Source organism: Micropterus dolomieu, linkage group LG18, assembly GCF_021292245.1.
Source record: "Micropterus dolomieu isolate WLL.071019.BEF.003 ecotype Adirondacks linkage group LG18, ASM2129224v1, whole genome shotgun sequence".
Taxonomy (NCBI): domain Eukaryota; kingdom Metazoa; phylum Chordata; class Actinopteri; order Centrarchiformes; family Centrarchidae; genus Micropterus; species Micropterus dolomieu.
Window position 1 is genome coordinate 11,359,017 of NC_060167.1, and position 22,459 is coordinate 11,381,475.

General features: G+C 39.1%; 1 protein-coding gene across 1 annotated transcript; it reads right to left on the bottom strand.

The window, feature by feature from the left end:
* Nucleotides 1–2,996: 2,996 nt before the first annotated feature.
* Nucleotides 2,997–22,092, bottom strand: slc2a1b (solute carrier family 2 member 1b). Its single transcript, XM_046076268.1, has 10 exons — nt 21,705–22,092; nt 11,998–12,093; nt 8,650–8,810; nt 8,023–8,263; nt 7,675–7,837; nt 7,223–7,410; nt 6,908–7,012; nt 6,565–6,666; nt 6,225–6,428; nt 2,997–5,640 (listed from the first exon to the last, which is right to left on the bottom strand). Exons 1-10 carry the CDS (start codon nt 21,717–21,719, stop codon nt 5,449–5,451), a joined length of 1,467 nt encoding a protein of 488 aa, XP_045932224.1. The 5' UTR covers nt 21,720–22,092; the 3' UTR covers nt 2,997–5,448.
* Nucleotides 22,093–22,459: the final 367 nt, after the last annotated feature.

Consider the following 22,459-nt stretch of genomic DNA (forward strand, 5'->3'; position numbering starts at 1 on the left):
AAACTGATAGAGACGTACCCCAAGCGACTTACAGCTGTAATCGCAGCAAAAGGTGGCGCTACAAAGTATTAACTTAAGGGGGCTGAATAATTTTGCACGCCCAATTTTTCAGTTTTTTATTTGTTAAAAAAGTTTGAAATATCCAATAAATTTCGTTCCACTTCATAATTGTGTCCCACTTGTTGTTGGTTCTTCACAAAAAATTACAGTTTTATATCTTTATGTTTGAAGCCTGCAATGTGGCAAAAGGTCGAAAAGTTCAAGGGGGCCGAATACTTTCGCAAGGCACTGTAATCAGTCCACAGCAGAGGCTAAAAGTAATCTGTAGTTAATTCACTAAGAGTAAACATTTAAGGCAAAAAAATAAACAATGATGTTTTTTGGTTTAAAGGATGATAAAAGTAAAGGTGTAAATCAAAATGGGACAGTAACATGCTAGAAAAAACTAGAGCTGGAAGGTCAGAAAACACTTATGGGGTCAGTTAAATTACTCTAAGCCAGACCTATCTTACCTTTCCTTGTTACATCAACAAAGCCCCTTTAGAAATATTTTCAACACAATGGTCACAATAATTACACATGCATGAATCCAAGGTAATCCATGGAAATTGTGCTTTTTTATAGGGGTCGGCTAACCTTGTGTACACCATATCTCTTCCCCTCTAAGGATTTTGATCCCCTCCCATCTCCCCTTCCCCTCACTGAAATCAATAAAGGCAGGACATGAAGCAATGTCACAGTTATATTTAACAGCAAACATGCCTTTGAACTGGTTGCCCTATCCATTACGGAAAAGGGAGGGATTTATATGTATAATAAATAGGGAGGGAGATATGGAACCTGCACCCAGGGTCCGCTGTAGAAGGCGTTTTTGTTCTGCCCTGGAGGTTCTGGCTGTCTCACTATCTGTCTGGGCTCCAAATTCTCATGTGCCAGAGCATGATCAAACACATTCAAATGCTTGCATTTGCCTGGGCTTCTCCTGCATCTTATTAGTCGGTATTGCTCTTGGCGACCTTGAGAATTGCTTAAAATTCATAGGAACAGACCAGGATGTCAGAATGTGTTTTGGTTGTTTGCTCTCTACTGTAAAAAGCCGTTTTGCAAACAGTTTAAACCTTAAAGGTCACAGATGATGGATAATTATTACACGCTAATGGTTGTAGGTGTATGGCTACTGTTCCGGATAAAAGAGCGAGAGCATCAGATCAATGTGAAATAAGAGATTCTGGTGCAGAGATTTAACAGATGCCTACTGGAGGACATGCGTTAAGTGAAGCACGTCAGTAGCAATGATAAACACTAATCTCATTCATCTCGAGGTCATCCATGGAGGTTAACATGGACTCATTTTTTTTCCACTGACCTCACTGTGGGGAGAAACTGAGAAAAGCCATGCACCTACAGTCTTGTATGGTGGTTAAATAAACCTTAAGAGTAACATTAAACCGGTCATCCAGTGTCATAACTGTTGTGTAATAGGTTAAAGTGAAATGTGAGGTATTTTATTTGAGGCATAAATGTTTAGGAAAGAGAGAAAATGTACATTCAGTCATTGTGGGATCAGATCATATTTCTAGAGTAGCTATCTTTAATGATACCTTTAAAGACAAATAATCACATCTGGTCACTCAGATGGTAATAAAAACAAAAAAATTTTCTTTCTTGCAAATGTGTAGTGCTTGCAGGCACTGAGAATCATGAAAATTAAAAATTATTTCCAGGTTTATTTTCTTGGTAACATTTGGCACTCATGTTCACATTTGAACTTTTTTCAACTCAATTATGTTTATGCTCAGTTCAATCACAGCAAGGGGGAGTTTAGGAACACTTTTGTTGGTGTATATTGGAAATATTTTGCAAGTTTCGAGTTATTTTGATTTATTGCATTGTAAATATTGAGGTGGTTAGCAAACTTGTTCTCTAGTGTCTATTTGTAGCTATTTTGGGGTGATGTGTTGTGTATCCTTAATGTGTTAAAAGGGTTTGGCCAGCCAGTATACATCTCCCTCCTGTGTGTCATTTAGGGAGGTCAACTTGCTTGATCAGTTGTTCAGTTTTGTTACAGTTCCGTTTGCTGTATTTTGTGTTGTGTTCTGTTTTGTTGAATATTTAATTTTTCTTGCTTTATTTTGTATCTAAAATATGAGTCCTCATTTCTGCTTGGCCAGTCCACTTACTGGCTTTTCCAAGCTGTCCGCTGTTTATTGTTCTGGTCCAAGCTAACAGATCTCATCAACTTCGCGTCTATACGCAGCAGACAACTTCTTTCAGCAAAACATCTCTGATAAACTTATTGTGTGCTGCCTGCTTAGCACCAAACAGCCAGATATTTCCTTCAGGTGCAGACTAAGAACAGATCTAAGAAAATTGTGATTGTTGGGCTTTCATTGATCAGGTGACCAGAAAAAAAACTCAAAATAAATGTTAATGTTTTTCCATGTCTACTGGATATATCCTTAAATAAGCAATGTTCTGCTAACCCGTTCGCCATATCAATCTGTAAATTAATATGTTAGCATTGTGTTATAGCTTGTTGTGCTGCCCTCAAGTGGCAGAAAAACTTATTGCAGGTTTAATTCCAACAACAGTAAAGATTTACCCCCCTAAACTTGAGATCTGTATGGATGATTTCTTTAATTCAGCCATTGAACTACAAGACTGTAGAATCATTCAGGAGGACATCATCCATCACAATTCATATTTCTGGAGAACACATTCCAACACAACCATATGCACAGATCTTTTATTATTACAAACATCAGAATATGCTTTGTGCACTAAAATGAAAACACTACTGAATGCATCTCATTAACACAATCCTTACATTTAAAATCAGAATTAAAATTATTATGGTAGATGTACAGCACTAGTCATTAAAGCTAGGGTATGCACCGTTGGAGAAACTAGCAGAGACAGCTGATTAAAGCTAGGGTATGCACGTTGGAGAAACTAGCAGGCAGGCAAGTGCTTATTACAGTCCTGTGACAGATCTGGATTTGTTTTTCTTTCATTTTTGTGTCAGAGCATTTTATTTATTGATTGTAGTTTAAATGTTAAGAGAATTTCAACAAATATAAAAAAATTATTTTTTAAATACATTGCCTACCCCAGCTTTAATTTATCTATAAAAATTTCTTGAAGTTAAATATTTTACAAATTTGGAGTGGGTGAGACTGTAGTGCGTTTCATATTTACATCATGTTGTCTGGTTAGACCACCAACCTGTGCCATAAGAAGATTTCGAAGGCTAAAGACAACATTAAAAATTAAATGCCCAAGCAGAACTGTGAATGTATGTACATAAAATACAGTTTTGATATTCGCCATAGACAATCAGTCAGAGTGGGGAAGTTTCATTACAATCATGACATGATTTTGCTGGTGAGGATAAGTGAAAGGCACACAAGACAGAGACTGGATGTTACACTGCTTTCCAGGATGAGAGAGGTAAACCATCCAATGACAAAAGATACACTTTAAAGATCTACTATTTACACAATAATTAACAACTAATTATGGAATGATTAAACCGGATTTTGACAACAGAGTTGGATTTGGATCAAAGCCCTCATTTGCGTATGAATATTACCATATTTACTCACAACTGGCTTGTGTGTGTGTATGTGTGTACACAATTGTATCATATTCCACACATTTCCATTTCAAAAACATCAAGTAATCCATCAGCAGTACTTCAGTCTTTCTTCAGTAACAAAGATTCCACACTGTGAGTCAAAAACAACTGAAACAACCTCAGTGTTTGTTTCAGTAACAAAGAAATATTACTGTGAATAATAAAGTGCTGCAAAAAAGATAACTTTCCTTAAACAACGCATTTAAAGAGAAGAGAAGTTCGACAAATGATACAGCAGTCGTAGACAGTGACTTGTACAGCTAGGCAAAGTGAGCCAGATAACACTGGGGGGGGGGGGGGGGGGGGGGTTATCCCCACCAGCTACAGTATACAGTACAGTACACAACCAAAAGAGAGAGAGAGCCTAAAATACTGCAGAATTTAGTGCACAAGGCATGAAACAAGCCTTGCAACATGTGTCCGCCTCCTAGGACACATAATGAACATTATGGAGTGGAAGGAACACTGGGACACAGGTGACAAGCACTTTCAGGATAATCAAAACCTTCCAAAAGGCAGAAATTCATTTTGGTCCCCGTTCTCTCTTTATTTTTTTTTAAGTTGCTTTGTAGCTGTCACAGAGGAACAGCATGCAGCATTTCAGTTCCTGTTTGTGTGATCGTCACAGCGCTCAAGCCAATTCACCAGACTGTGGAAACTTCATGTGTAATCAAAAATACCTAAAGTGGAAATCATCCATTGACAGAAGCTTTCAGTCTGGATCAGGCCAATCTGACCTGAAACTGCTATAAAGTGATAAGGCTGGATGGCTGGAGGCAGAGGAGGCTTGATTTCTTTAGACAGGCACTTAAAACTCACAAATGTTCTGAGACAGATTTTTGGTTTTGGGGCTGTTGATTTTGAGTGCGTACTTATCTCATGTCATGGAAAATGGATGGATGATTTATTTATTCAACTTCACTGCCAAGTTAAGTACTCTGGTTTCTGTGCAGGTACTGTTCCATGTGCACAGTCAATGTCAATTTAATCAAATGTACTGGTAAGAAGGAATGATATAAAAAATACATAAACGGTGAATTAATCTGTTTTGTCTTCATGACCATCAATCTCTAAAACATGACATTTTCAGTAAGAAAAGTTTTTGTCCTACAATAAAAAGAGTAAAATATTGTCTGGCAGGAGTAAATAAGTAACAACAATATCGTCTAATATATTTCATTAAAAAGTAAAAATAACTTATTTATTGTCAGTAGAGAGTTGGGACTCTTTTTTAAAAGGACATTGCACCATCTGGTGGGGAGAGATAAAGTCGAGCTGCACAGCATCTACAGTGCTAGAGTCTACAGTGATACAGCTTTACAGTATGATTGATAAAAACATATTTTGCACATTGAACTGATCTCTACAGCTACAGCATTCTTTAACCGAATAACTAACTGACTGTATTGTAACAGGCTATAGAGAACAGAGCATAAGCACATAGTATAACATACTGAGAGGAAAAAAGTTTTAAAAAACTTGGTTGATTGATGCAGGCACTCCTTTTCCTTCTTTAAAATATCTTTAAAATATTAAAAACCTTCCCCATCTACCCTCAACTCCTCTCTGCACATCTGCCAGGCGACATAGTGCCCATCAAGTTTTTGTTGCCACATTTGACCTGAGAGGGGCAGCGGAAGACATCATGCTGGAGAATCACAAGGAGCTGCTCTGTGTCTGGTAATGGCACCCGAAATGTGGTGACAGTGTGAAAATTATTCTACCGATGGATCGGTCTACTTTTAGTTAGTAGACCCTTCTCATTCCTTCTAGGTCTGAGAAAGAGTTTGTTGGAAGTTAAAAACAGTCACTCAGAGCTGAGAATCAGCTCCCAGGCTGTTGAGCTCCTCCGGCGAATGCTTTTCAACAGGAGTCTGTCGGAAGCCAGCCGAGATCTCGTCAAACGTCCGGCCCTTGGTCTCCGGCACTTTGAAGTAGGTGAAGATGAAGAACAAGAGCAGCAGCACAGTGAAGATGACAAACACGTAGGGGCCACACAACTCCTGTGAAGAGAGATAAGAGAGAGACAAGTATTAAGAAGAGTCTTAACAAGGTTTACTGACCTGACAGTAAACAGATTAATTAAAATCGTAAAGACGGAGAGCAAAACCAAACGTGATCTCATTTCAAGACTTCACAAAATGTACTGGTAGTTGTTGTAAGCAACTAAGCATCTGTCGCCATGGTCAACTTTAGTGCATGATGAGTGCAAACAAGTTTGATAATTAGGGCAATTTAGACATGTTAAATATGCCATAATTAATTGCCCTAATCTAATTATTTGGTCTACTCTAATTAATTGCCATAATCTAGGACGTTTGTAATACAAAATGTGAGATAGAATCAGCTTTGCGGGAGTAAAGATAACATTTTTTTTATTTTTTATGAAAAATCAACAATTTCTTATAAATTTGACTACATCCTACCTATTAACTAGTTAAACATCAACTTTGTCTCATTTTCCATATAATTGGTACCAAATTACATAGTTCTTTCCAGGACACTCCCTAAGCAACTACGGACCCACTACCTCACAAACACAAATACTATATCCAAATGTTTACTCCTGTCATTTTTTCCTACTCACCTCTACATACTGGAATCCCATTCCCACTATGAAGTTGGCAGTCCAGTTGGTGAAACCAGCTACAGCAATGGCTGAAGGCCTGGGTCCCTGCGAGAACAACTCTGCCACAATGAACCAGGGGATGGGACCCGGTCCCATCTCAAAGAATGCAACGAATGCAAAAATGGCCACAATGCTCAAATATGACATCCATTTGAGCTGGTCCTATAAGAACAGAGGGTAAGAAGAAGGTTAGTTGCTGGTGCTTGCTCAGTGGGAATCTTGACAACTACCTACAGCAAGTAATTAATTTTAGCATAAATCACAACATATCGAGATTAAGATTTGAAGAGAAACCTACCAGCAGAGCCAAGGCAATAGTCATTAAGATGGCAGATCCGGCCATTCCCAGCAGCCCCAGCATGTGCAGAGACCTACGTCCTGCACGTTCTACGACAAACAGCTACACCAAAAAGTAAACAAGATTAGGAACAAGGTCAGTGCAGTACTACAAAGTAATAAACAATTTAAAACCTAGACATCGTTTTTAAAAGCTTTGACTGCCACTTTCTACCTCAGATATGTCCACAATCAACAATAAAAGATCATTTCTGGGTGAAGATACCTCTACTACATGATGCTTTCTTATCTGTACTGTAATGGTGATTTTCCTTAAAAATGTAACAACGTTATACTGGACTCACCGACACCACAGTGAAAGCTGTGTTGACAACACCGGCTCCAATGGTGGCGTAGACGGGCTGCTCGACCCCGGCTTTCTCGAAGATACGAGTAGAGTAGTAAAATACCTAAACAGTACAACAATTAATCAAAAAATTGGACATAAGAGAGTTAACTTTCATGATATCTTCTTATATTTCTGATGTGGCTCTATCTATAGCATGCAAATGTGTGCCAAGCATGTCAGGGAAAAGTGACTGTTTCTTTGTGTTTTCTTCAGAACATCAGTGACAGTCGCAGAAAGAACAATGGGATCATGTCTAGGCCTGGACACTTACAGCGTTGATGCCAGACAGCTGCTGGGAGAGCTGCAGGACCACAGCAACAATGAGGGGCTGGCGGTAGAGGGGCGAGCGTAACAGCTCTGCAATGTTCACCTTCTTCTCCCTCATCATCTGCCGACTCTCTTCCTTCATTTCCTGCATGTCAGCGCTCACGTCTGTGGTGCCTCTGAGCTTCTTCAGCACTGAAATGTGCAGAGAAAAAAGTCATTGTTAACTCTGCAGCACTTTTTTCTTTTCTGTCACTTTTTGTATCCTTCAGATTACGTCTTTGAACAATGAAAAAAGAGGCCCATTGGATCTGTGATGGGATAGAAATATCTAAAACTCACTCTCAATATTAGATTAAAAAATAATTAAAAAGCATGCAAGGACAGATCAGTTGTAACAAAATACATCTACTTCAAGCTGTAAATGCTGTGACCTCTTGAGTGTCTGTGTGAACTCACCAGCCTTAGCCTTGTTCTCTTCGTTCTTATTGATGAGCAGGAAACGGGGGCTCTCGGGGCAGAGAGGCAGTAGGATGCACTGAACCACTGCAGGGACGAAGGTGAAGCCCAAGAGGAGAGGCCACAAGTTATCGTTGCCCATGATCAGCTCCATTCCAAACACCTGAAACAAGAAACAGACACACGTCACACATATGAACCACAAGTGCAGTTTCTAGCATGCATCTGTAAAAATGGCCTGGTAGGATGCACAACGTTGTATTGTTATCTCATAGGATATTCACCACACTTCACTTCAAATGTTACATTATTAAAATTAAACTACTGGATCAATTACTGTGCACCAACCTGTGCAACGAGGATGCCGATGACAATGCCGAGCTGGTGGAGGGTGCCCAGGGCTCCTCTTAGGGATGTTGGGGAAACCTCACCCACATACATTGGCACAAAGCCTGTGGTGAGACCAGAGTAGAGGCCCACCACGAAACGCCCGATGATCAGCATTTCCCAGGAGCTCGCCATTTTTGAAAAGCCCATCAGAATGGCTGAGATGAAGGCCAGGATGTTGGCCATGAGCATAGAGTTCCTCCTGTAGGCAACAGAGAACAAAAAATCAAGTAATTCTGTCTCTCTAGACCAAAATACCAAATCAGTGAAAAATATATAACATTGTTATATATACCTATCCACAGTGTGTGTCTGAGTTTAAAAGCTGTTCTTTAGATTTCTGAAGGTAGTGTGTAAATGCTAGAATAGGTTGTTAAATTGCTCTTTAAAAAACATCAATATAACTACTGCAGTTGTAAGTGTAACTATCACATTGTACTGAAATGTTTCAGTCTACCTATCACAGCTTTAATTTTGAACTTTTACTCCTTTAAATGGAGAAAAAGTGTCCAGCGCAGTCCATTTATTTTAGAAAAGCCCCAGGCTATTGTGCATATTTTAATGAAATGGGTTTTATTTTCTTTTTACCTTCCAAAGCGATTGACAAAGAGTCCGACAGAAAAGGAGCCAAAGATGCCACCAACAGAGAAGATAGAGACAGCAATGGACCAGATGGCCGTGAGGGAGATCTTGGTGATGGGCTCATTGTAGCGCTCAACCCACGTCTCATTGATGAAGTTCTCAATTATCTGCCACGATAATGAAATTTACAATCATCAAAACAGAAGTGGTATTATGCCACAGTGTTAACGTCATCATTATTACATAAATAGTAATGGTTGAGCTGTGTGACCAGCTGATGGCAGCACTGCATAATCACTACCATTTCCTGCCAACCAGGATGTTCAGCAGACATCTAAAGTTTCTGCCCTCCTCCCATCCTCATCACAGACAATGTTGACAAACACGACAACCCGACCAGGCGAGGGGTTAAGTTGCAGGGCAGCGTCTCAGTGTCACCCCTCATATGATTTGGAAAGGTCAACACCCTCCCTGCAACCTCCCATTACTCTGACTTCAGTATGTCTCTGACCCCCGTAACCACTGTCGTTGCCATATGTGAACTCCAGCTCTGTCATGTGCCTCTGCGGTAGTGTAACATTAACCATATTTGTTTTGAAACTTGGCAGTTGACCTAGTACAAGAGCTCTTAATGTAGCAGACCTCAAAGATGACATGTGGAATAAATAGTGTCCTTATCAGATCTGAATAGCTAAGAATTTTAAGGGTACTTGTACTTAACTTAAGTGCCTCCATTTTCTGCTACTTAAAACTTCACCAGATAGAGACTAGGGAAATAGTGTACTTTCTACTCCACAACATTTATCTGACAGCTACAGTTACTTGCGTATAATTAAAGATTTCTTGAATTTCTCATCTTGAGAAGTCACATTATTATTTTGTTTCCACTTTCCATTCTCTCAACAGACGGCGGTCCAAACCACCAGCTGGCACCTAACCACATAATGAAACAAGCTTATTCATGGTGTCAGGCTGTCAGCATGTGAGCTGGCTGGTAGACGGATCCTCAAGGTGAGCACTGGATTCAGCACACACAGGGTGAACATAAAAGGATTATAACAAGTGAAATAATCTTTTCTTGTTTGTTTTTTTTACAAAAGGTTCATGAATTGTAAATATTTTCTTCAAATAATTTAGCACACAGGAAGCAATATGCAGTATTTATAATATGTATTGCTTCAGGAGGAGCAACCTAGTGTTTGTCAGGAGCTGCAAACAAACTGCATCAAGGAAACACTGACATTAAGACCTAAACTTTGGTACCAAAGATGCTCCCAAAATTTAACTAATGTAAACAAAACACAGATGACCCCTCTATTAAATTTCCAAATAAGGAATTTTTTTGCATAGTGGAACAGGCAGACATGCAGCAGGAGGAGGACAGGAGCTGCATCTATGCCCATAAATAGAGTGTCTCTGATTAGATTCGCTAACACAATGCAGGGCCTACGTCGGGCAGTAGCAGCCTTTTTGCAGAAGGGAGAGGTGCTGGTGATAATGTGAAGTGTTGTTGTTATATAAAAGTTGTATTTGTAACATTATAGCCTCTTAAGAGGTAATTAGCTAATCAAGTATTAACAGCCTGTGTTGAATAACTGCTTTTCTGCACGCTCATTTTTGAACTGTTTGCACATGACATTGCTCAGACCTCTGTGTGTGTGTGTGTGTGTGAGACATAGGCTTCGTATTAGGAAGGGGATAAAGTCCCAAGACGCCAGGTTCACACTAGTCCAGTGTGTGTAACAGACCACTTATTCACCTCCTGCCTCTCAATCTGCAGCTCCTCACTCAGACACTCACAACGTACTCTGTGGCTACTAAGTCGAGCTCCATGTAGCAGAACACGTGCTGTTTTTTTAATGTGGGGGCAAATATATGCTGCACTAACTGCAACTGTAGTGTTGCAAAGGCAAAACACTGGATTAAATTTGAATCAGTCAAATAAACAGACTAAGAGTTGCACAATTAGTTGATCAACAGAATATTAATCAGTAACTATTATGATAATCAATGAATTATGTAAGTCATTTTTTAAGCACAAATGCCATGTCTCGCAAATGCTACTCTACTCTGTGTATCATTGTAACCTAAATATCTTTGGGCTTTAGATTAGTTAGCTTGACAAAACGAGACATTTGAAGAAGCCACCTTGCTCTTTGGAAACTTGTAGGCCAAACGATAAATTGATTAGTCAAAAAAATGATGTGCAGATTAATCAATAACTAAAATATATATTTTTGTTTCACTCTTTTATATCTATAACAGTTACAAAACAACACAAAGGCTCTCTACTATTGAGTTTCTTTATTGAGTTTGTGTTTGCACAATCCATGACGATTGCACAACGTGTGCATAAAAGTCTCAAGGCCTTAAATTCCCTCTTGTACTTCGCCTTTTTCTTTATGACTCAAGGAGAAATAAGAGCTCATATCTTTATCTAGACATTCTCTTCTATTTTCTGTGTATGTCAATGTTTTAACTCTTACTAAACACAAAAAATATTTATTTTTTTCATGGATAACTGACAATAGCTGCTCTCATTTACAAAGTGTCCTTTACAACAAAGTTTGGGGAGAGCTTTGACAGTTCGGTGACAGTGGATGAGCAGTTCAGATTAAAATCAGACTGTCCTCACCAAGAGAGCACCACAGCTGTGACTGTTTGTGACAGTCAATGTCCAGCACATCGAGGACTCTATGCATGTCAAGGTAAATAAAAAGACCAGGCAGGCTCTGGCCTGCCTGCTGACACACCTGACCGGTGCAAAGACAGCTGTGTAGCAACAGGGTGTGTTTAGACCAACACAAACTTGACAGACAGGACAGTCATAAGTTATTTACTCACTAAGCAATAAAGACATTCCCCAGGAAATTAGTGTCTTTGTTGTACCTGTCTGTTAATAAAAACCTACGGTAGATTAAGTCAAGAGGGGGGCATGAAAACATCTTTTCTATTACTTTGCATTGTTATGGGGATATGTGACTTTCTATGTCTTTCATTCAATTTCCTCTGAATTTCCTTGTCTGATTTTTATTCAGCCTTTTATTCAGAAGTCCATTTTTGGGCATTAGACACAGTCTTTTACACATAACTCATTCAAATACAGATGTCCTCACTCACTGTTAAGACAGATGTCCTTGTACCTGATAAGCCTGAACGCAGCTATTATTATCTTATCCCTCAACCCAACCCCCCACCACTTTCTTCTTTCTGTCCTGTTCTCCAATCCAACAAGTGAGTGAATGACCAACACTGGGGCAAGGCATGAAGAATGAGCTACTGTGTGAATAATATACTGCAAACCCAGTAATACGGCATGTTGGTGTTGGTGATGTTTGCAGACATATACCTCACCTTTTGAGGGGCATTGATGACACCGGTGTTGTAGCCGAACTGCAGGGAGCCGATGACAGCTGCTCCTACAGTCATCAACAACGGAAGGGTAATTTTCTGCAAGATAACAGAGAGTAAAAGAAGGATTGTTAGTACAGAGACCAGTTTGACCAGTTATTCAGCTTTCTATCAGTGAAAAAATGGATTCATTTGTCCTAGAGCAGGAGTGAATGCAAACAGTCTGATTAACAGCTGTATCAATTTCCTGGGTGGACAATAAGTTTTATTTGACTAGAAACTGCCAGACATATCAGTTAACAAAATGAAAATAAAATGAATGCCATTTTTTGAGACAAAGTATTCACTATCTTGCTGTACTGAACTAAATTAAACTGTATTTAACTTGCAGCTGTAACAAAATGTTCAGGTTGGCCAGCCTAATTTTATCTCATTTATGTTTTCATATCAAGTATAATGAATGCACTGTTAAAAATAAAGAAATATATTGAAGATGCTTGGTATCAAGCCAGATTATGCAACACGGTGAAATTGGACTGCCCATAAAAGATGCCTTATGACATCTAAAAGGGATAAGTTCAAGATGAACAGGGAAGTGAAAGAGAAATGTATCTTCAAACTCAAGGTCTGAGGAGGCTAGTGCTATAAACCTGCTTTTTTATAACAGGCCCAGGTTAGATCCAGGTCTACATGTTATTGTCGGTGTCCCTATTCATGTTATTACAGAGTCTAGACACTTGTAGTTTGATCTCAGCAGAGCCCAGTAGATCAGTAGAGATTTTCCTCATACCAAAAAGTTAATAAACCAGAGAGGAGGTATGTCGCTGTCTATTTCTTCCTCTCAGACAGGCGAAAAAACAGCCTCTAGCTAAAACATACCGTTTTGTTGTCCACCCAAATCTTCTATAATTTCTGCTTCAACTAACTCTATGTCCAGCAAGCTCTGAGTGTTTCACTGTGGGAGGTTTCCGCACATACATCACGTTTTTATATTAATCCGCCAAAAAGTGCACGTACTTCAGACTAAACTTTGAGCAATACAAACAGTTGAGGTGTTGCATACTATTTCCATATTTGATATCTCACCATCAGTCATCGTGTCCCCAGGACTAATGTTTTTACTTAAGTCCTGTGATTCACACGAATCTTTTGCCAGTGTCATAGGTCCCTCATGTTATGGCAACAAAAGTATTGTCCTTCCCGAGGGTAGATGTCACCTCAACATCTTTTTCTTTTATGAAATGCAGACAATAATCAAAAACATGGCCAGGACACAAATAATTGTTTGCAAGGATCAAACCTGCAAACTTTCAGTTATTTTACTCATTTAACCTGTAGACCAGAATGAGAATGGACAAACCAAGGACACCACGAGTACCTGAAGTTCTCTGATCAGCCGGGACATAAGATCACTGCATTAACAAAAGACCTGCAACAGCCAGTACTGATCCTTGTGTCGTGTCTTTGAGCAAAACACTTGCTTGTTGTAAGCTCTATGAGCGCTGAGAGAGAACCAAAACAGTACAGTTGCAGGCTGTAAAACCAAAACAGTGAGCTGAAAGATGCTCTGTAGCAGTTGTGTGATTATTTTCTGTTAGTTCATCACTACGAAGTGACCCATTTCACATAATAGATATGTATTTAAGTATTCTGTTTAAAAAGGTGTGTGTGTGTGTGTGTGTGTGTGTGTGTGTGTGTGTGTGTGTGTGTGTGTGTGTGTGTGTGTGTGTGTGTGTGTGACTCATGTCTCCAAAAATTTCCTTAAGAGTACAACTATGTAACAAAGCTTGTGGCTGAATCTCTGAAATTTTCATTTAGGCTTCCAAAGAAGGAGATAAACAGAAGAACCGACCCCACAGGGTTTCATAAAAAGGACCGTCTTTACAAAGTATTTGAAAGGATTGTGCATGTTTCTCTGTAATATCACCATAGTGCTGCAGGCGGCTTTTAAATGGCAGCATTGCTGAGTAACTCGAGTCAACACCATTTTTTAGAAGAGCCAGAATTCCTCCCCTGCATGATATGGGGGAGGAGAGCTGGAAGAGAAAAAACTTGCGTGTGCAGTCACTCCAGCGTGTTCGGTGTGGCTAAAGACACTTAAAGACCCGCCTACACTTAAGAGCCAATAGGGATTTTGTTATGCGGGTCATCAAGTCCAGGACAGGCGTGTAGAGAATATAAACATACATACTTTTTCAGCATTGTGGGCTGGGCTCTTAAAGGAGCCACTTTGCCAGTGAGGAGACCAACCTAAACTGATTCCTTAAAGCCACAGCTCCACTGCTGATTGGAAATGTCAAACTACCAGCTGCTTTTTCTCTGTCCCATGGGAAAAGTCATCACTCTAAGGAATAGCTGGAATTATTTGCACAAAACTCCATTAAATGTGGATGTTTGAATCCAGCTGCAAACAGCTGTCAAAAATGGGGACGGCAGTGTGTGTGTGTGTGTTCAAACACTCCTCTGTGACATCTTTCCCTTTAACCTACATACAAGGAGACCTCCCTCAGCCTGGCTTCAGTGCTGTTTGTATCAGGCCAATGAGTTTTTGTCGAACATATAGTAATCACTATGTTTTTCATTTTAAATGAGATGACAAGCATTTTGCTTTTAATAAATGTGCACTGTTGTTTTACTGTTATTATTATGATCGGTTAAATTTCAAATCAATCATTTTAACACGAAATGACTAATAAATATTCCCACTCATGTAGTTATCAGCCAAACCTCCCCTGCTCCTCTCTCACCCGTCAAAGTAAGTATGTGAGTTTGATGCTGTTCCTTGTACACAGAAACCAGAAGCAGCAACATAATACATGACTTCCTTACAGTGGAAACAATGAGGTCGCACCCAAAAAAAAATATTTTATGAGCCTTGTGCCTTTAGTTATCTCCCAGGCTAAAGGCAGCACAAGGGCCTGGCATCACACTGCATACCACGCTAATCTTCATATAACCTTACTGCAAATCTGATTAGAGGAGTAAGAATTTACTGGTAGAAGGATACTATTTTAAAATATTGATACTAACTCAAAAAGGCAAAACAACTATAACAAATTTCACAAAACCGTTCCCAACTCCAGGGATATTTCTGAATAAATAAAGTTAATATAGAATGTAGTTAATGCCTTGTAGTTAACAAGGGTTCAGAGAACTTTATGAACATTTTCCGTCATGATTCAGAAAGTGCTGGGTTTATAATACTGTCAATAACAAGTCAGTAAAATGTAATGTGGCCTGCACAGCTCTCATTGACTTTCATTCACATTTTTAACTGTTTTACCTTCCAAATGACAATGTAAAAAAAAAAAACAGGTAAAAATAGACATACTCAACTGCAAAAAGCTACCGGCATTTGCTTGTTGATTGGTGCTAATTTCCCACCCTGGTGCTAATTTCCCACCCTGCCTCTGAAAACCAACCTTTCTTCTTCCAAGATTGAATCAACACACAGCGGTGTTACTGATGCATTTCACCAAATACATCTGGAAATTTTATAGGGGTCATGTTAAAAAAAAGTGTCTTTTCGTATTCAAGTGTCAGACTTGCATCAGCACCTGATATGTTGAGATCAAGGGACTGATGACGGTAATAACTCCTCTCTCCTCCCATGCCTTTATTTGCATGCCCACTAGAGCTGATAGACATTGATGCAAATGTGTCCTCTTTGCATGTGAAAAGTAAAGCATGATGTGGGTAGGCAGAAAGTAAATGTCTGTCTAGTCAAGTTGAAAGTAGCTTTGGTTGCTTGGCACCACAGACTCCGGTCTCTTATTGGGTAAACAGTAAGCCAACAGGACTGATAGCGCATTAATAAACCACATGATAAATTAGCAGAATGGGGAAAGGATATCTGTACACACAAGCTCACACTTTACCATGCTATTCATTTTCTCAGTCACGTAGACAAACCACTTTTATTGTATTGATGACAATCAAGTACAATGAGGAAATTAAATAGAAGAGCCGTTTTTCTACAAAATAGGATGTGTGCAATTATGAGAGTGAAAATAAAACATAGTTTCACTATTCATGCTTGGGCAAAGCCTCATCCAACATCCAAAACCTCTTTAAACATAAAGATGATCTATGACATTCAACAAACATATAACATCATCCTGAATTCTCTCTTGCTAATCTAAAAAGTGCACATTTTGTTATCAAATGTGCCTCTTTTTTTCAGAAAAATACATCTACTAATGCTTCAACACACAGAGAGCCAACCCAGGAAACAGTAACTTAAAGCTCATTTGACAGAAGGTTGGCAACATATTCTTTCACAAATAGTTGGCAGTTTGACCATCAAAACCTGTCAATAGGACCGTAACTTCAAAGAGCTGCAAAGAACACTTTGATGCAAAAGAGAAGCACATACTCTTACATACATTTAAATGTCAACAGTATAGTCAGGAATGAATAACGTACTGCAGTCTTCTCTGAGGGGTTATGAGGTGATTAGTGGGAGAGGTAAGGAGGAAAAAAAAGTTCTGTTACACAAATTTGGATTTACTATTTGAACATTTCTCTAATCTTTGCTTTAATTGTGACACGCTGGATAATTTGACTTCTTCAGCCCTCAAACAGCCACGGCCTGAAAGTGACCCACATGCATAAAAAATAATATGCCGTCACACGCAGCACGCTGTCGTACAGAAGTACACACTGAGGCCACTGAGATTAGCATGTATGGTTTTATTTTTAATTTGATTTTTAGGTGGAAGAAAGGGAATTTGTGAGCAAATGACAATGAGGAACGAGGACGAGAAGGAGGACAACCAGAGTTCACTAAACTCCAACACCTAAAGATCAGATTCCATGTGACTTGGGCTGTTAACACTGCTGTAAAAAAAATCTGATCTTTGAGTAAATAAATTGGATTTGTGTCAGTTTGGCCTGCAGTCTGAACGCAGCCTAAATGAAACCATGTGAGAAGTTTAGAAGGGAAATGTCTCTTTGTTGGAACTGCTAACAAATCACAGACATCTGAAACATGTCAAGGAGCCCCAACTCCTGAAGAGTATTTTATAAACTTATCATGTCTTATCATGTAAAATCTTAATCTGAAAAGTAGTAACTGTAGCTGTCAGATGAGTAACAAGTACAATATTTCCCTCTGAAATGAATTAGAGTACAAATATAAGCTGCAAGAAATAGAAATAATTGAGTAAAGTGCAAGTACTTCAAAATGACAAAGAGTGGTTATTATTAGTCATTGAATAACTTTTTGAGTAAAGTTACTTTCATCCCAGATATCTGACCACTGATTTGCCAGCAAGCTCTCCTCTTCACTTAACTTTACGTCAGTTTATGACTCTCTTCCTATGAGAAACACAGGAGGTTTTACTGTAACACTATTTCATTTGTGACTCATCATACCCAGACTCACAGAGGGTTTCCTCAGAATCAAGTCACACAGTGTTTAATTGTTGTAAAAATAAAAAACAACTGAAGCAGGCTGCAATTCGCCTCAGTTCAGTTCCTCCTTGCCAGGGTGTGCCAGAGGCTTGATGATGGCCTATGCTGCTACCATCACGTCTCTGCACACTACAGTCTCAGCTTACACAGTTCTCAGGAATCGAATATGTGCCCTGTCCTCGCCTCAACTCCTATCAGCTTTTTCAGTTTTTAAGCCTTCTCATCATGACCTGTGCAGTTTTAAGTCTTTGTTTTAATGTTTTTGGTGCACGTAATTTTCTGCATTAGCACAGTCATTAAGTTGAAGCCCAGATGCATGCCTTGACCTCGCCTCAACTCCTCTCAGCTCTGTTCAGTTTTTAAGCCTTCTCATCATGACCTGTGCACTTTTAAGTCTTTGTTTTGATGTTTTTGTTGCATGTAATTTTCTGCATTAGCAAAGTCATTAACTTAAAGCCCAGATGCATGCTATATGAAGTATTTGTTTTTATATATAGGGTTTTTTTCCTGTTTTTTGTCATGCGACTGATAAAAAGTTCTCTACTTTCATAAACCGTTGCCTTCGTTAAGTTATTGTTGCTCTTGTGTTTGTAATTGAAGTTGAAATTAGCATTCATTAGCATTAGTAATGCAGAACAAAGGTATTGTGTTTCTACCTCAGGATTACATTTCTGGTAAAGATTATTCAGGTAAGTGTTCAGCTAAAGCAGCTAAGGCCTTCTTCTAAGGAGGAACAAGCCTGATCTCTGCAGTAACTGTGGGCAGAAACCCAGATGAAAAACGTATTAATGTAAAAGGGATGGGCATATTTGCCTTTGAAAACTGGCACCGGTGTATTTACATCTTGAGTGTGTACCTCTTAATGGCCTGAGCTTCCTGTTACGCCTGGTTATTATTAATCTTTATTTAAACTTTGTACAACAATGACAAACAGTTAATCTTTTTCATACTCAACCCATGAAACATTTCCTAGTGGCCTTAGAAAGATCATCATTTTAAAAAGGTGCTTATTTATCTGTACGTGCAGCATACTATTAGTAAACATAACCAGGAAGTACTGTAATGCTTTATCCGTCAGGCTGTTAGTTTGGGAATACAAAAAATAAGATTATTGTGACTATGATATCAATTCAAGAAGGTTTTGATGCCTGCGTGAATGCAAATATTTTTGAGGCTTCTGAGTTCAAATCCTTCATGACAAACAGACAAGATTATTTATATTAGAGCATTTAAAGGAGGGTGGGGACCACATATAGTAGTAGTATATAGAGGAAATGTGTATAATGTTTTCAAACTGCTTAAAATGTGAAAAATTTAAAAACAGGTAAACAAGATCTAATCCTGCATCTAAAATGCCTAAATAATCTATCAATACTATTTTACATACTGTCACTATTCAGCTCAAATCATATTGTGCAACAGCAGCCTAAGAACACATCAGACAGATCAAACCAATTCAGCAGCACGGTCTATGAGAAGAGATGGATTTTGACAGTCAGAGGTGAGACCAAAAGTTTAGAGGTCAAACATGTATGTTGAAATCCCTTGTCATCTCTAATTGCTTCAACCGAGCTAATTTCAATTCAATCGTGAGGTCAAAAGCAGCCCAGAGACACACTAGGCCCTGTATTTTTTCTCCTCCATGTGAACAGTGAACAGACATAGGTCAGTGTGCACAAAGCCATCCGGTTTGTCAGGAAAGTGAATTAAACATGCACTCTTACTTGCTTAGTCATCACAGTTAAAACCCTCCTAGATCTCTTAATCCCAACTTTTTCAGCAAAGCCTCATTAAGCCTCATTAGAACGTGGCTGATAGTTACACTGTAAGACATACTGAAGGGAGCTAGTCATGCAGATGAAAGTAAATCTACTGGACTGTCTTAACGAAGGCGAAGGAGTTGGCAGATGACTGAAAGGAAGTGGATGGAGAGGTATTAAGCCTGAGCAATTAAGTCTGTACAGTGTGAGGTTGGTTGCTGGCACTGGGCTCCCAATCAAAATACCTGAACTGTCAAGTATGTCAGGAATAAAATGTTTAGGGGCTGTTTTGCTCAAAACAGAGAAGGTAAACTGTATGCTTCATCTTAATTATCATTTATATTATTTGTTGAGGTAAATTAGTGGACTGAGGTGAGTTTTCAAAACCACATAAGCTTCCTGTTGTTGAGAGTGAGATGGCCAAACTGACAACAGATGTCATTTACGTTATGATTGAGAAGCTGTGCAGTCATAATAAAAAGAATACAACTGCACTGAAATAATGAGATTCAACAGTGATTAAAAATTATGAAAAGTAAGTAGAAAAAATAAATAAATAAGTTGTGTTCATTTGCACATCTACCTGAACCAAGTGCACAGTCCATAAACCTGGACCGAGCCTACTGGCTACGTGAGATCAACAGGACAACGCCTTACAGATACAACAGTTGCCAAGGCAAGTTTTTAGACAGGCACTGTAAATTAAACAACAGCGCTGACACTTCTCCGAAATCTGCATTACTTCGCTGGAAAACCATACTGTAATTCTACCACTTCCTGCTGCTTTTTTCTGTGTCACTCGATTCCACATACTTGTATTTATCTGCATATAACTTGGCATAATACCCAGTACAAGCCAGGTATGAAAATCCTAAGCACAAGATGTTAATGAGCCCATGCTAAACTACAGACACGCAGAAACAGCTCAACACTGCCTGAAGCAACAAAACACAAAAGAGGGAGTGAAGCAAAAAGCCTGGGAAGGAAAGAGTCAAGGCTTAAAGCCGCAGGGTTTGGCAACTGCGTATTCCCTCGGTGGGCTCTCACTCCCTCTGGAAATGTGCTGTGTCGGTGTCACAGTGGAAACTGGGAACACAGAGAAACATTCCCATCACGTCCACAACAAACCCTGTCCAGCTGAAGGTCCATAGTATCACAGTGTGAATGGTGAAAAATAGTTTGAAGAGAGAACGGAACATCATGGGGAACATTTTCTGACCACCATGTCAGACTGGGCTGCCTTGAGCTGTTCCACTGGGTTTAACTGGTCTTATATAAATGAGAAACTTTGAGAGTGAATAAGAGTGACGTTTTTGGCGTACGTGCTTCACTGTGCTGCGTGTATGAAGTAACCACAAGGCACATCAGAAGGGAGAAAGCATCATCAGACACCAGATAAGTCATGCATGCTTTCTGAAATAGGAACACCACAGTATAACTAAGACACAGTGTAAAGAAAGAAAAATCACAAATGTGTCCAACAGGCTCCTCTGATGTGTCTTTGGGCTTAAACTAACAATTGTTGTTATTATGAATTAGGAAATTTATCTGATAGAAAATTCTGAAAGTAGTCACAAGTTCTCACATGTTCAAAAATTCAGATGTCTTATTTTGTCCGACAAGCAGTCCACAACAGCTGAGAGGGTATTATTGTACTTTTTTTGATACTATATATACTTGACAGTCACTTTAGGCACTGAGATATTTGTTAGGGTACAACATATGGTTGTATAACTAGGTTAAGTTGTGCTTCCCTTTCTACTCAAAAAAAGTTATATATACAAAACATATACACAGTAGATGGGTGGATAAATAAAAAGTCAGCCATGTAATACATAATAAAGTAACAATAACAGCTGCATAAATAGTTACTTTTGATACTTTAAGTAGACCTTTTGTACTTCTTTCCTTCAGCAAAACCTTTAATGCTAAACTTTTACATGTAATGAAGTATGTTGTTGTGTTGCTAGGTAAATTATCTGAATACTGGTTTTACCAGTACACTCTTATAAAGGACTCTTGGTAGCATGGCTCCTGACAAACTTTATATTAGTCCCGTAGCAATTTTTACAGCAGCAGACCACCTTAACTACAGTGCGTGTTAGTTTGGTGGGTATGAGTGCATACCCACCAAACTAACACGCAAATAAGGCGCGACACGACAAAGCCCTCCATAACCCCCTTTTCACTTTGACGTAAAAGAAACGACGGAAATAAACTATAAGAAAGCTCAACTTCACCGGCAAAACTATTGAATTTTATGTGGATATTAATAAATAATAAACCGCACACTAAACATAGCCTACATGCGTCAGAAAGTGACTAAGAAAGCACCCGGAAACAGTTATACTACGGGATGTTAACGATGCAATACATACTAATAGCTGCATCATCGCTGCTGACTCTTAAGCATGGCACATGTGGAATCGTGTGTAGAAATACTGTGAACTCACTGAACTGCTTGGATTCACTGACAGGACGGAGCTGGGAAACAAACACAGGCAACTAAACGCACCAAACTTACAAGTAGCCTACCTTTTCTGAGTCCATGGCTGCTGTAAGGGAAATAGTCGGACTTCTTAGATTCTTCTTTGTCTGCGTCTTCTGTCAAAGTTGGCGACGATGGAAGAACTTGCTCAGGCTATCCCGGTGGTTTCGCTCAGAAGGCAGTCATCTTATAGGTTTCTGCTCCGTTGAAATGACCTCAAACCTCAGTCGAGTGTTTATTAATGATAGAAGCCTCAGAAGTTGTTGGGATTTTTCTCTCCCTCTCTCTCACTTTTTCTCTCTTTCTTTAAAAGCTTGAGTTGGAGGTTGCTTCCTTCTTGTGTCGTTTTATTTTAGAGCTCCAGCAGTTTTAATTCACAACTTCATGAATGTGTAAAGTCTTCCAGGATGTAGGTGTTGAGCAGCTTGTCCAGCTTTTTGGAAACAGGTCTTAGTGGTACGTGAGCCGGGTTAATATATTAGAGATGACGCAATGTTGGTGGGTGTGTCCGCGGAACCCATCCTTCTAGATAGCCAATGACAATGCACAAAGGCTTAATTTCAAGCACACGGCAGGCAAGCTGAGTGGGAAGTATTCAGAGCCTTTAATTAAGTAAAAGTAGCCTAACTATATAAAAAATAAGTCCTGTATTCAAACCCTTGTCTAAGTACAGGATTATCAGCTAAATGTACTTAAAGTATCAGTGCTATATCGTTATATATTATAATGTCGTCATTATTACTGTGTTTACATATTTAAGCAGTATTTTAATGCTGAGGTTTTAGGGAAAGGAGCTAATTTT